Below are 15,202 nucleotides of genomic sequence, written 5' to 3' on the forward strand. Positions count from 1 at the left end.
TTTATTGAAGTATAGTTGCTGTACAACATAGTGATTCACAGTTTTTAAAGGTTATACTCCTCTTTTTTCTTCCTTTAAAAAAAAATCCATGGTTATTATTTATGGATCTTTTTAATAATAAAAACCCTTATTTTTGAGGAAAAGTAAACTGGAACTAGCAAACTGTATAACCATTAAGATAAAAGTGGTACCTTAATACATGCACCCCAGTGTTCATAGCAGCACTGTTTATAATAACCAAGACATGGAACTCACCTGACTGTCCATTGACAGATGAATGGGTAAAGAAGATATGTATATATATATATATATATGTGTGTGTGTGTGTGTATATATGTATACACACACGCGTGCGCGTGCACACACACACACACAGTGGAATATTACTCAGCCATAAGAAAGAATGAAATATTGCCATTTGCAGCAACATGGGTGGACCTAGAGATTATCATATTAAGTGAAGTAAGTCAGACAAAGACAGTTATCATGTGCTATCACTTATATGTGGAATCTAAAAAAAATTATACAAATGAACTGATTTGTAAATCAGAAATAGACTCACAGACATAGGAAACAAACTATGGTTACCAAAGGTGGGGAGAGGAGGGATAAATGAGGACTTTGGGATAAATATATACACACTACCATATATAAAATAGATAAACAAGGACCTACTGTATAGCACAGGGAGCTATACTCAATATCTTGTACTAACCTATAACAGAAGAGAATGTAAAAAAAAGAATATATATATTTATATATGTATGTATAACTGAATCACTTTGCTCTGCACCTGAAACTAACACAACATTGTAAATCAACTCTAGTTCAATTTAAAAAAAACAAAAAAACAAAGACAGTACCTTAGTGTGGCTTTGAAATGCTTATCCCATTTGAGTTCGTCGCATGATGCATAGTGAGTGTCTCCATGTTGCTTAGGCGCTGCGTCTGGCACAGCTGAGCTGCTCCCTTCCCCGGGCGGCTCCTTGAACTGGACCATCGGCCTCCCCACTGACAATGGCCACGACAGCGACCAGGTCTTCGAGTTCAATGGCACTCAAGGGGTGAGGGTCCCAGATGGCGTCGTTTCCGTCAACCCCAAGGAGCCTTTTACGATCTCTGTGTGGATGAGGCACGGGCCGTTTGGCAGGAAGAAGGAGACGGTCCTTTGCAGCTCAGACAAAACAGGTGGGTGAGCTTCGCTGTAAGGGGCGTCCGCTGTAGCGGTGCCTGGAGGTGGGCACCTTATTCTAACCCTAAAGGCTCCCACATGCTCTTGGTGACACACGTTGTTCTGTGCTCAAGACACTGCACTGGTCTCTGGGCGTTTGCTAGCTTTACTCAGTGGATTGGGCCCCTCTTCTCAGTAAAGCCCAAGCGTAGTTTTTCCTAAACCCTGCCTTGGCCCACCGTGGAGAGTTCACCCGTGCTGATAAAACTGTGTCTTCAAGATCCATTCAAGAAATAGCTTTTAGTTCTCCTTTGGGTCTTAAGTCGGCAGTTTACTAGTAGAATTACTCTTCGCAGATATGAACCGACACCATTATTCACTCTATGTCCACGGCTGCCGGCTTATTTTCCTCCTCCGTCAGGATCCTTCAGAAGAGAAGAAATACAAACCTGCAGAATTCCACTGGAAGTTGAATCAGGTGAGTGCATGGAAAACTCACTGCTCTGGGTGTTCTTCAGAGAGATTAAACGGGCACTGCGACCGTGAACAGGACCGGCTGTTTATGGGCAGGGTTTATTTACGATTTTATGATTTCTGTGTCTGTGGCTAATAGGACAGCAAATTAAATCCACTGAACTCCTTGTTACTGAAAGCCTAAGTTTGTTTTTTTACCTGTACGTGTTTTATACATAAAATATTAATACAGGCGTACCTCATTTTATTGCACTCCACAGATAATTGCAGTTTTTATAAATTGAAGGCTTGTGGCAACCCTGCCTTGTCAGATGATGTTAGCATTTTTTAGCAGTATTTTTTAATGAAGGTATGTACACTGTTATTTTTTAGACATAACGCAGTTGCACACTTAATAGACCACAGTATAGTGTAAACATAAATGTATATGCACTGGGAAACGAAAATAAATTCGTAAGACTCGCTTTATTGTGGTACTCGATTTATTGGTATGGTCTGGAACCAAACCTGTGATATCTCCAAGGTGTGCCTGTATAAAGAAATGATATGTTTCAAATCCCAAATATCGTGTTATAATTTATTGAGATAAGCCAGCACTTGCTTCAAAATTGGGATTGAGGTCCTTGTATTTGTTTATTATTTAAGGCCTTGCCTCCCAAGTTGTGCCAAGGACCCTGGGTGCCTCAGCAGATTCGGGGGTGCGATGGGATATTTTAAATATTCAAGGAACCAGCAATCTTGACATCTTTCAGGCACCACATGAACTGTTAGCTCGTGGGAATTTATAGTTTCAACATTAGAGCACATTATACTTCTTGTGATGATGTCATATCTTTGCAAAGCTGATTTCCTAACAGTTGCTGTGATAAAAATCAAGTGTCATGTGCAAAGAATCAATGTGTTACAGGAAATGAGGAGATGCTGTAAACTGAGAAAGCCTTTTCATTAAAATCACAGCAGCTCATTTCCTCTTGTGAGTTAGAGTTGGGGCAAGAAGGAAACCTGAGCTTAATTTATTTGCCTCGTGGAGTTTGTGGATAAGAGCTGACATAGTGTTATATGTGCCTGTAGTTGGTAAAATATAACATTGTCTGACACAGTTACAAGATAGATACATAAGAGCACATATGAGAAAGGAAAGAAGTATGTGATGGTGGAAAGATGAAGTGACTGTCAAGTTGGCAGTGTTCATCTCTTACTGGTGTAATTTTTATTTACATAGATCATTTCTTTCTCGGAAACTTTTGTCATCAGTTTTTTCAAGAAACTAAGAAAGGTATCATACAGAAAAAAATGTTGCAATGTAGGTAGACATTTTAGGTATAGTTCTGTTTTAGTAACCACAGTCTACACTTAGATATTCAGTTTCTTCTGATGACATGTTTTAGAAAGTTTATCGTGGAAAATTTCACACATAGGTAAAGGTGGACAGATTAGTGTAAGGAACAACTCCACACACCCTGGCTTCAATAATTATCAGCTCTTGGTCAACCTTGTTTCATTGTTACCTCCACTATTAAGAAATTTTGTTCAAATTGTCTCATAGACGTTTTCGTGTTTACAAATTTGTCTGTTTGAATCAGGATCCAAATAAGGGGCCATACATGGGGATTGGCTGATAGACCTTTTGAGTTTATTTTAATCTGTAGATTTTCCTCTTCTCTCTTGGAGTTTCTTTGGTGACAGAACATGTGCTGTCTCTCTGTGCTGTCATTTACCACACTCCTCTCTCTTCCTTATACCCTGTAAATTGGGACTGGGCTGTAAAGGCTTGATCAGAATGGGGTTTGCATGTTTCTGATCTGTTTAAGCTCCGTCGGGTTGTTTCTCTTTGTGATTTAAGCAGCCGTCAGTGGTCAGTGTCACCACCCTTGTGGCACTTGATCTCTGGTCACTTGGGTCATAGGAAGTGTGTTCTCAGGAAGGGCTCATGGAAACAGTTAATTCATGAGTTCTTACGTGTTGTTTTAATAGTTTGTCTGTGGCCTTTATACTGAAGGTCACTTTGGCTGGATATAACATCTCTGGCTCCGAGATAAGATTTCCAAGAACAGAAAATCTGTCTCTCCATTGAGTTCTGATGTAAAATGTTGCTGTTAAAATCTGACAACAGCTTGATTTTCTTTCCTTTATAAAACACTCAGTCTTGGGCTTCCCTGGTGGCGCAGTGGTTGAGAGTCCGCCTGCCGATGCAGGGGACACGGGTTCGTGCCCCAGTCCGGGAAGATCCCACATGCCGTGGAGCGGCTGGGCCCGTGAGCCATGGCCGCTGAGCCTGCGCGTCCGGAGCCTGTGCTCCGCAACGGGAGAGGCCACAACAGTGAGAGGCCCGCATACCGCAAAAAAATAAAAGAAAAGAAAAACACTCAGTCTTTTTGTTTGGATGACCATGGGATGTGTGGGTTTTTTTTTTTTCCTTCTTCTTCTTTTCTTTAAGGTCATTTAATTTTACAGATATGTCTTGGTTGTCTTAGGTCTGTTTTCCCAAATATGTGGTATGCCTTTTAGTATCTAGTTTCAAACGTTTTGGTATTTCAGGAAAGTTTTTGTTCTAGTTTTTAGTATTCTCTTCTATTGCTTTGGTTTTCCTCTCTGGGGACTCCTCTTATCTTTTGTCAATATTCTTTACCTGTTTTCTGTATCTTTCCCTTTTGTTTAAATCATTCCTGTGCTTTGTCACCTCATTTTTGAGTTGCTCTAATTACAAACTATGTTCTTCTGTTTTGTCATTTTCCTCATGTCTTTTAGCGTGTTTTGAAATAACAGATTATCATTTTCATCTCTTTTGTTAGGTATGTCTTTCAGGTATGGTTTCATTATCTGAAGGGAGGTTATTCCCTTTGGTTGTCTTTTTTTTTTCTTTTAAAAACTTTCTGGGATTGAGTCGTGATCATGTTTCCCCCCTCAATTTTACATGAAATTAGCTTTCCTACACTTTGAAAAGCATGACTTTTTTTTTTTTCCCTAGCTTTAGGGTTTGATCTCTCCCTTCTGTTGTTTTCATAAAGTATTTTTTTAAAAATGTGGCTTCGCACACTCTGGTATCACCTGGATCAGAAGCCCTGTTGCTTTCCTCCCCCCGACTTGTTTCAGCATTCATGTAGTCACTTGTCCCCAGTATTGTCGTGGGTGTTGTCTGGGGTTTGGGGTTTTACTACCCTAATCACCGTGTTTTCAAGGAAATTAAAAAATGATACTAATTCTACTCTCTTCTCAGAATATGCTCATGGTATTTCCCAAGAAACCCATACTATTTTAAAAACTGGGGGTGTAATATAAATTACTTTCTGAAGCAGCATATATTATAGAACTTGTTTTAAATAAAGAAACTAAAATTAAGATCTTATCTGTCTCAAAAGTGAATTACTGTGCAGTGTCTTTTTGTTGTTGTTGTTTTTGTTTTTTCGGTACGCGGGCCTCTCATTGCTGTGGCCTCTCCCGCTGCGGAGCACAGGTTCCGGACGCGCAGGCCCAGCGGCCATGGCTCACGGGCCCAGCCGCTCCGCGGCATGTGGGATCCTCCCGGACCGGGACACGAACCCGTGTCCCCTGCATCGGCAGGCGGACTCTCAACCACTGCGCCGCCAGGGAAGCCCTGTGCAATTTCTTTATTTAGAAATATGTGATTATACATTTATACACACATACATTATGCGTATATAAGAAACATATATACGATATTAGAGATTTGAATTTTTTCCTCAGACTTACCAAGAGCAGCTGCTTTTCTTTGGGGATAATCTTTGGTCATTTCTTCATTTATTTTGATGTTTCTGGTCTGTTTTAGCTCTTGATTTCTCCTTGGTTCAGTTTCTTAGAATTTAAAGGTAAATTGGGCAAGCTTTTTATTTATTTATTATTTCTAAATATTTATTTTTGGCTGCGTCGGGTCTTAGTTGCGGCACGCGAGCTATTCGTTGCGGCACGTGGGCTTCTCTCTAGTTGTGATGCAGGGGCTTCTCTCTAGTTGCGGTGTGCGGGCTCAGTAGTTGTGGTGTGCGGGCTTAGTTGCCCTGCTGCGTGTGGGATCTTAGTTCCCCAATCAGGGATCAAACTCACGTCCCCTGCATTGGAAGGCAGATTTCTTAACCACTGGACCATACAGGGAAGTCCCTGGGCAGGCTTTTTAAAAATACAGTTTTAGAAATTTCATCCCATAGCGTCTCCTTCTCTGCCTGTCCCTGTTCTTGCATGTCTGCCTCTTCCTCTAAAGCCAGAAATCAGGGAATGCCAGACCAGCCAGGCCTTGGAGACTGCAGACCAGCACCCCACGTGACAACAGGGGAGATACTGGGGAGCTGCTCCTTCATGATAGGAGAGGAGCTCAGTTGAATTTGGCCATCTGAGCTGTATGTTCGTATTTATTTAGACCATCACCTTTGAACCGGAAAAGAAAGCACATGTGCTGTAGTGGGCCTTGTTCAGAAACTGGAGGCATTTTTCATTTAAAAAAAAATATTTATTTATTTATTTTTGGCTGTGTTGGGTCTTCGTTGCTGCACACGGGCTTTCTCTAGTTGCGGTGAGCAGGGGCTACTCTTCGTTGTGGTGCGTGGGCTCTCATTGCGGTGGCTTCTCTTGTTGCAGAGCACGGGCTCTAGGTGCGCGGGCTTCAGTAGTTGCAGCACGTGGGCTCAGTAGTTGTGGCCGCGGGCTCTAGAGCGCAGGCTCAGTAGTTGTGGTGCACGGGCTTAGTTGCTCCGTGGCATGTGGGATCTTCCCAGACCAGGGCTCGAACCGTGGCCCCTGCATTGGCGGGCGGATTCTTAACCACCGCGCCACAGTGGTTAATGTGGAAGTGCCACGTTTTTCATTTTGATCCAGAAAAGGAATGGCCAGCCCCCTGGGTGGCGTCCATCCTGCTGATACTAGAATTTCCTGGTGTCATGCTCTTGGCAGAAGGGAATCGGGCAGCTCCCTGTCTGGGGTCCTGTCACATGACGAATGAGTAGCGCCCCCAAGTCTGAAGCGTCCTAGAGATGGTAATGTCACCTTGACCTTTTGGGGTGAGATGCAGTGGGATGAGACGTATTTTGTTGTTGTCATTTTAAGTCTTTTCCTTTTTAGGAAGACAGAGTTTCATTCTGGGTGACTTGTTCTCGTGTCCAGTTATGTCGCTCTCATGGCTGCGTCTTTGGGTGAGAGGGAAGGTGGACGTTTCACACTTAACCACCCACCCCCTTGGCCTTGTAGGTCTGTGACGAGGAATGGCATCACTATGTCCTCAACGTGGAAATCCCAAACGTGACTCTTTATGTGGACGGCGTCTCTCACAAGCCCTTCTCTGTGACTGAAGACTACCCGCTTCATGCGTCCAAGATCGAAACCCAGCTTATGGTTGGAGCTTGCTGGCAAGGTAACGGTCGTCGGCACCCCGTCCCCTCCAGGCTTTGAGAATTCAGTACTTCTTCTCTGCTCTGTTGGTGGAAACAGGCTCCTCTCAGAGTCTCACATCCCTTACTGTCCTCTCCTTTCTCTTTTCATTCCTTTGCCTGGTGTAGCCTTTCTGGGGGGGGCACGGCTGCTGCCAGGCTCCAGGAGGGCTCTATTTACGATGCTTGATGAAGGCGTTAAAGGATGGGAACTCCTTTCCCGGGGGTCCAGGAAGAGATATGCAGAGGGAGAGTGTCATTGAGGACCTTGTTTATAAATTATTTATGAATTAACCTGTTCGTTGGAAAGTTTACAAAAACAGAGAGGCAACCGTCAGGCACAGACACGTGAGTTGCTCCGGCCAGGAGGGCTCGTCAGAGTGATTAGCACTTGATAACCTGGCGGGAGCACCTTCAGTGAGGACTGGGGGAGAGTCCGTGGCCGTCTCTGCTGGAAGACCAGGACGGGATGTGATGACAGCCACCAGCGAGACGATACCTTTTATTCTTGTTTTCTGAGTGGCAGGCTGTGTGCCAATGGCTTCACATACATTATCTCATTAATCCTAATAATATGTTTGCGGGGCAGCAGCTCTTTTTATCCCTATTTCATAGCTGAAAAACCGGGGCTCAGAGAAGTAGTGAGCTGTGTTACCAGCTGGTTACGTGGTGCTAGGATTTGAACCACTGGAGCCAGTGCACTCAGGCCCAGTGTTCTGACCCACCAAACCAGGGGTGCTACCCTTTTCTGTGCCACGGAGTCCTTTGGTGGTCTGTGAAGGCTGTGGACCTTTCTCAGGATAATTTCTTATTAGTCTGTGAAACAAAATAAAATACATAGGATTTCAAAGGCGACCAATTAAACTGAAATACAGTTGTCAAAGTACTAAAAGGATAAATTTGTAAAGTAGTAACACCTGTGCCGCTTTATTAACTCACGAAGATCAGGCGCCTCCGTTAACTTCCGGGAGGCAGAGCAGGAGGGGCTTGGTAACCATGCTGTGTACCTACAGCAGAGCAGCTGGTAGGACATGATACCTGGCGGCGCAGTCATAGTTTCTTCTAATACTCCTGTGATTTGCAGCTGACATTTATAACCAAAGGGAAAACTAAATTTTAGAAGTTAGTAAAAATTAAGCATGTGATTTTTCCCAGACCCCTTGGTCTGCTCTCAAGGTTCATGGGCTCCAACTTTGCCCCCCCCAACTTTGCCCATGACTGTGTGTTGTGTTACTTCAGGGCGTCATCATCACTACATGTACCTGCTAAATAGGCCTTCTTTTTCCTTCCCTTTGGAAACATTATACCTTGAGTTAGGTTAGAAATTTGTGAAAGAGCCTAAATGCCAAGACAGTTTTGCTGCTTTTAGGAGAATTTGAATTTCATAATTTTCCTGCAGATCCTTCCATATGAAAAAGAATAAGACAGTATTTCACAGTGAACTTCTTCAGGAAATTCCCAGATTTATTACTGGTGACAGTCCATCTGTGAGAAAGTAGAACGTGAGACCAAGGAATGTGGAATAAATTATTAGAAAGTTTTTAGTTGTTACGCTTAAAATTTCAGGAAGCTTATAGTTGTTACTCTTCAAATTTTAGTTCAAACTTCCTTCCCAAATTAAACAATAATTTCTGAGTAATGATTTGAAAAATAAGAATAAGAATACAAGGGACTTCCCTGGATGTCCAGTGGTTAAGACTCTGCGCTTCCACTGATCCCTGGTCAGGGAACTAAGTAAGATCCCACATGCTGCATGGCGCGGCCAAAAAAAACAAAGAATAAGAACACAAGTGTGGGGACTTCCCTGATGGCGCAGTGGTTAAGAATCCTCCTGCCAGTGTAGGGGACACAGGTTTGAGCCCTGGTCTGGGAAGATCCCACATGCTGCGGAGCAGCTAAGCCCGTGCGCCACAACTACTGAGCCTGCGCTCTAGAGCCTGCAAGCCACAACTCCTGAGCCTGCGTGCTGCAACTACTGAAGTCTGCGCGCCTAGAGCCCGTGCTCTGCAGCAAGAGAAGCCACCGCAGTGAGAAGCCTGTGCACCACAACCAAGAGCAGCCCCCGCTCGCCACAAGTAGAGAAAGCCTGTGTGCAGCCACAAAAACCCAACGCAGCCATAAATAAATAAATAAAAAGTTTTAAAAAGGCATGATATTTACATATTAAAAGAATACAAGTGTGAACCTAAATGTTATTTTGTATTCTGAAAACTTTGTTCCATGGGTTAAAATACCCCACCCCCACCCCCACCCCCCAGTCCCACCCTGCCTTCCTCTTCATGTCACAGTGTCTCTGCCATCAGATGGCAATCAGTTTTCATCCTTTCTCACCTCTTTCTACCTCAGCCCTCTCAGCATCCTCAGCCAGAAGAATCTGCCTATAAATTTCCAAACCAAACACAAGTTTTAAAAATTTTAGTTAATGGGGGAAGAAGATCTCCTTTCTTCCTTTCAGGGGATTTGAAGTCCCTTTCCCTTCAAGTTCACTGTGGGGAGCCTGGGCTGGAGGCCCGCTTCATGGGATCAACGGAAACGTCAGTTGTAACTGTGTGTTAGGGGGACGTGGGAGCCGTGTGGGCTCCGGGGCTCAGCTGTGCACACCTGGCCTCGTCCCCATGTGGCCGCAGCAGGAAAGGTGGTGAGGCCTGCGCCGTGGGGTGGGGCGGGGAGAGGGAAGCAGTGCACCCACCGCGTGGTCTGGAGGGTGGAAATTCTGTCCCCCGTCGCTGGGCGGGTGCCTCGACCCAGAACGCTGGGCGGGAACCACAGCCAATGTCCCCAGGCCCATCACCGATTATGTTTCTCTGGGTGAGTTCCTTAACCTCCGACTCTCCCTTTCTGTTCAGAAAAACTGGTTAAAAATGCCTTCTTTCGTCTGTCACTTGGATGTGAGTGACATCCAAGTGTGAACCGATGTGAACTCCTTTTGAGCTTTCAAAAAAGACATACATGTTCACTACACACCAGGCTTTGGACGCTGACACGTGTCTTCCCCATTAAAAAGGCCGGCGCTGTGGTCCAGGGTGGGTGCCTTTTGCACCAGGTACGTCTCTGCCGTCAGCGCCAGCTGCCACCTCCCAGTGTCCTGCCTGGACAGGTTGAGGAGATCAGTGAATTCAGTGCACAGCTGTTACTCATCTCATTTTGAATCTGACCTGTGTTTTGGCAAGGAGGCTGCCGGAAGGTGGAATAAAAGAATGGAAAGAGATAAACGATAAGGTCCTACTGTGTAGCCCAGAGAACTACAATATATTCAATATCATGTGATAAACCATAATGGAAAAGAATATGAAAAAGAATATATATATGTATAATTGAATCGCTTTGCTGTAAAATTAACACAATATTGTAAATCAACTGTACTTAAATAAAATAAATTAAAAAAAAAATAAAGAATGGAAAGAAGCTCGGGAGTGGTAAATATCCCTTTGGGAAAAGGTGATCAAGTACAGTTTTCATTCAGGTGTGGAGTGTGTCCCCAGGAGGGATGGGAGGGCAATTTTTCTCTTTGTATTTGGTAGCTTTTCAAAACTAATTTTCAAGGTCCAGTTTGAAGAGCCTAACCTCTTGGTCCTTTTTCTATTGTCTGTCTTGCTTTTCTACAGAGTATTCAGGAGTTGAAAATGACAATGAAACTGAGCCTGTGCCTATGGCCTCTGCAGGTTGCTGGACTTCCTTGCCTACGGTTCACTATTGTGTTTCATTTAAAGACGAGACATCCATTCATTGTGCATTTCGCATGAGACACCCAAGTTGCATTTTGGTCCCAGGCACTCTTTGAGCTGCTGCTTTGCCTTACGCTACCCCACTGCATCATGGGATTTCCCTTTTCTGCCCATTCTGATCCCAGTTGAAGTGAGAACAAATGACTCATTAATGCAATGTACTAATGGGAGGTTTTTCTTTTCCTCATCAAATGTTACCCATCCCACTGCGTGAGGCGCCCCGCTGAAATCTCACAGGCTGAGTTTGGTTGGGAGGTCACCTCCTGCTTCTCGTGTGTCTGAACCAGGAGACAGGAGAAGACTCATGGCTAGATATTCCGTCCTGACTGATAATAAGTTTTAAATAATGTTTCTTAGAAATCTCGGTCCCTAGTGACGATTCAGTATCTAACGTCCCTTATCCGGAGCCAGGCATGCCGCTGACAATTGGTCTCTCCTCCTCCTCCAGTGTAAGAACAGGGTTTAGTACCTCCTGGTTTTGGCTCCTTGTTACAGGCTGTCAAGGGCCACCTTCTGGCTTTTTCTTGTAACATCTTCACTCTTCCCAGTTATCCTCAGTAGTAGGAGACAGGCACACTGGGACTCAACAAAATAGCCCGGACTTGATACTAGGCTTTGTGCAGGGTAGGATTTTAGCATTCCTTTTATCTTTCTACTTCTGCCTGTGTACGTTCATCCCCAAGTTTGTGTGTATTCCCCAAGTGTGCTCAGTTAGAAAAAGCAGCCCAGGGGAATTACCTGGCGGTCCAATGGTTAGGACTTGGCGCTTTCAGTGCAGGGACCGGGGTTTGATCCCTGGTCGCGGTGCAGCCAAAAAAAAAGAAAAGAAAAAAAAAGAAACCCAGCGCCGGATCCAGGCAGTGGTTGAAGAGGCTGGCGCTGGTAGGACATCACTTGTGTACCATGATGACGGGTGCAGCGAGGGCCACCCTTACCAGGAAGTGGCCGCGTGTGTGGGGACACTCACGGGACCTCTTGGCTTCTGGGGAGGGACCCCCAGCTCCTCTCTTCTCCGGGCCACGTGCATGACCATAAACCATTTAATTTCCTCATTGTGCTTCCATGTCGATTGCAAGGCTAACAGGATCTGGTAGGAACTAACCCGCATGTCCACCCATCAGGCTGCCACCACCGGTAACATCACATTGAAAAGTGAAGCAGGAGGCCCTGGGCTGCACTCACAACTTCTGCTTTTCCACCCCTGTGTTCTGCAGGTGGTGACCTGCACATGACTCAGTTTTTCCGAGGTAATCTGGCTGGCCTGACGATCCGTTCCGGGAAGCTCACAGATAAAAAAGTGATTGACTGTCTGTATACCTGCAAAGAGGGGCTAGACCTGCACATCCCCGAAGGCAGCGGCAGCGGTGTCAAGGTAACACCAGCACCCACGACTTCCTCAGGCACAGGTGCGGAGGCTGTTGGCGTAAGGACCAACGGTGATTGGTCCTGAGCTGCCTTTACTCACAGCATCTCCGACACTACACGTGTGGGGTGTCTTTCTCACACCAGTTCTCCAGCTCCTGGACCCCGACTCCCCAGGCGTCCTGTAATCCAGTTCAGTCCTGACGCTAAGTGGGCACCAGGCCCCACTGCCCCCCACATGCCTGCTCCTCTGGTACCAGCTGCAAGGATCTGGGCCTCTGGTACCCACACTTGGCTGATAAAAGTCGAGGGTTCCCACAATCCCTCACCCTTTTCAGGTTCAATAATTTGCTAGAACTGCTCAGAAAACAGTTCACTTACTATTACTGGTTTATCATGAAGGATACAACTCAGGAACAAGCAGGTGGAAGGGAGGCCCAGGGCCAGGAGTGGAGGAGGGTGCACGGGCCTTCCACGCCCCCTCCAGGTGCACCACCTTCCCGGCACCTCGCTGTGTCCACCAGCCCAGAAGCACTCCAGACCCTGTCGTTGAGAAGTTTTTGTGGAGGGTCTGTTATGTAGGTATGATTGACCAAATCATTGACCACTGTTGATTGATTAACTCAATCTCCAGTCTCTGTCCCCTCCCCAGAGTTTAGGGGTGAGGCTGAAGGTCCAGTGTAATCACGTGGTTGGTTTCTTTGGCAACCAGTCCGCATCCAAGAGTCACCTCATTAAGGTAAATTCTGGGGGCGGCTGAAAGGGGCTTATTAGGAATGAAAAAAGATGCCCCTGTCCGTCAGGAAATTCCAGAAGTTTTAGGAGCTCTGTGCCAGAAACCAGGGACAAAGACCAAATATATATGTATTATGTCACAGATCTGTCTGTGCCTTAGATATTTACCATCATATAATAGGATCACAGTCACTGGAATTATGTGAGCTTTTCTTCTCCAAGTCACCAATTCGAATCAGTCCCAAGCTAATCCTCTTCGTCAGAGTGTTTGTGGTTTCAGCGTCTTGCCGTTAGAACCTTATTCTGTTCCTGTCTCTCTGTTTTGGTGCCATTTCAGATCCAAGCCAGCCCCAGTCAGTCAGTGTTGACCTTGGAGGGAGAGGACGTAGCGGAGTTGGATAAGGCCATGCAGCACATTTCCTACCTGAATTCACGACAGTTCCCCACACCCGGGATCCGAAGACTCAAAATCACCAGCGTGGTCAAGTACGTGCTGACTTTTAACAATAAACCTGTCTTTGCTCAGTGACCCTTGAGAAGAAAATGTGTGTATTTAGGTTTTTAAGTCAACCCAGCCTCCCTTCTGTAAGGAAAGGTGATCTGTCCCTCGTTACCAGAAAGTTTAAGTGACGTTTGGAAGCACATTCTGGGAGCGGCCGGCGTCTTGTCCGCCAGGTGGTCGTGGATTCCTGTGGTCCGCCTCCGAGCGCCTTTGTCCGTGTGGCTTGAGAAGCCGCCCCTTGAAGCCCTGACCCTTCCGTCCCCTTCCTTGTCGGCAGGTGTTTCAACGAGGCCGCCTGCCTCTCAGTCCCCGCGTCGGATGGCTACGTGATGGTTCTGCAGCCGGAAGAGCCCAAGATCAGTCTGAGTGGCATCCACCATTTCGCCCGAGCGGCTTCCGAATTTGAAAGCGCGGAGGGGGTTTTCCTTTTCCCCGAGCTTCGGATCATCAGCACCATCACGAGAGAGGTGGAGCCCGAAGGAGAAGGGGACGAGGACCCCACAGGTGACAGCCTAGACCCGTCGCCCAGAAGTGGGCGGCTGAAACCCCCCTGCTGCTGCTTATTCCTTGGCCCTTTTCCTCTGTGATTTTGTAGACCTGAATGTTTTAATGCTGTTCTTGGGTCTGCTTCTGGAGTCGGACCCGTGGGCCAGAGCTCATTATGATCTTTGGAAACCCACCTAGAGGGTCCTTTCATCTTTTTTCCAGCTTGACGTCAGTATCTGGGATGGCTCTTGTGGGGTGAGAGGGCAGGGGTTGCTGCTGTGGGGGTGCTCCTGCTGGCTGGCCCCCCATTCTCGGGCCTTCCTGGTGGCCAGTCCTCCTAGACACATAAAGCACCCCCAATTCTTGAAAATGACTGTCCCGTACCTCCATCCGTGGTCCCTAAAAGGCCTCTGTGAGTTGGAGGATGAGCAGACAGGCTGTCGCTGTGAGCACCTCCCTGGGCTCCACAGCCTCTGCTATTTCCGGTTGGGCCATTTTTGCAGTTCAAGAGTCACTGGTGTCAGAGGAGATTGTCCACGACCTAGACACCTGCGAGGTCACGGTGGAGGGAGAGGAACTGAACCGAGAGCAGGAGAGCCTAGAAGTGGACACGGCCCGCCTGCAGCAGAAGGGCATCGAAGTGAGCAGCTCTGACCTGGGTGTGGTCTTCACAGGTGAGAGGCCAGACCCCAGACTGGGAGAGTGAAGGCTCAGAGCTCAGCACCCACCTCCTCCCAGCTCAGCAACTGGAGAGAGAGTCCTGGAGGAGGTGGGAAAGGATGAGTGGTGGCCACGCACCTTCTCCCAGACGGGAAGGGGAGCACAGCTCTGCCTGGTGTCCAGTCCTCATAACGGGTGGAAGTTTGGGCGTGTGTGGTACCTGCCCCTCATCAGGGGACGACGCCCCCGCAGTTGGCAAGCCAGACGCGCGGCCGGGTGGCTCTGGGGCCCGCCTGCAGCCTGCCTTCGCCCTCGGCCCGTGTCCCTAAGCTCAGCCCTGCTGTCTTCCCCGCAGGTGTCGACACCATGGCTAGCTACGAGGAGGTCTTGCACCTCCTGCGCTACCGGAACTGGCACACCAGGTCCTTGCTTGACCGGAAGTTCAAGCTCGTCTGCTCCGAGCTGAATGGTCGCTACGTCAGCAACGAGTTCCAGGTGGAGGTGGGTGCCGGGCTGTGCTGAGCAGGGCAGCAGCGTGGTGACCGGGTGCCTCGCTCACGGCCCTGATGTTTGCCAATGCCGATTTTTAGAGCATTCGTGGTGGCAACTGTTTAGGTTCATCCTGGGGTGGGTTGCCTTTCCCAGCCGGGGGACTGCTCCCCATTAGACCTGCAGAGGTTTGGGGGGACAGGTTATACACGGGGTGGGCTGGGGC

The 15,202-nt window shown here is 47.0% G+C and overlaps 1 protein-coding gene across 7 annotated transcripts in view; it reads left to right on the plus strand.

Annotated features, from left to right (window-relative positions):
- CLSTN1 (calsyntenin 1) overlaps positions 1-15,202 on the plus strand; it is a 523,112-nt gene that overhangs the window by 504,580 nt on the left and 3,330 nt on the right. For 5 of the 7 annotated variants that reach the window (XM_049712594.1, XM_033432877.2, XM_049712600.1 and 2 more), the window contains 9 exons: positions 940-1,188; positions 1,528-1,649; positions 6,839-7,001; positions 10,623-10,679; positions 11,957-12,114; positions 13,177-13,325; positions 13,619-13,845; positions 14,331-14,501; positions 14,843-14,988. In XM_049712594.1, coding sequence (XP_049568551.1) covers positions 940-1,188; positions 1,528-1,649; positions 6,839-7,001; positions 10,623-10,679; positions 11,957-12,114; positions 13,177-13,325; positions 13,619-13,845; positions 14,331-14,501; positions 14,843-14,988 — 1,442 coding nt within the window. The remainder of the gene's footprint in view (positions 1-939; positions 1,189-1,527; positions 1,650-6,838; positions 7,002-10,622; positions 10,680-11,956; positions 12,115-13,176; positions 13,326-13,618; positions 13,846-14,330; positions 14,502-14,842; positions 14,989-15,202) is intronic. The other 2 variants (XM_033432878.2, XM_033432879.2) reach the window with 1 other exon arrangement.

Source organism: Orcinus orca, chromosome 1 (genome assembly GCF_937001465.1).
Source record: "Orcinus orca chromosome 1, mOrcOrc1.1, whole genome shotgun sequence".
Classification (NCBI taxonomy): domain Eukaryota; kingdom Metazoa; phylum Chordata; class Mammalia; order Artiodactyla; family Delphinidae; genus Orcinus; species Orcinus orca.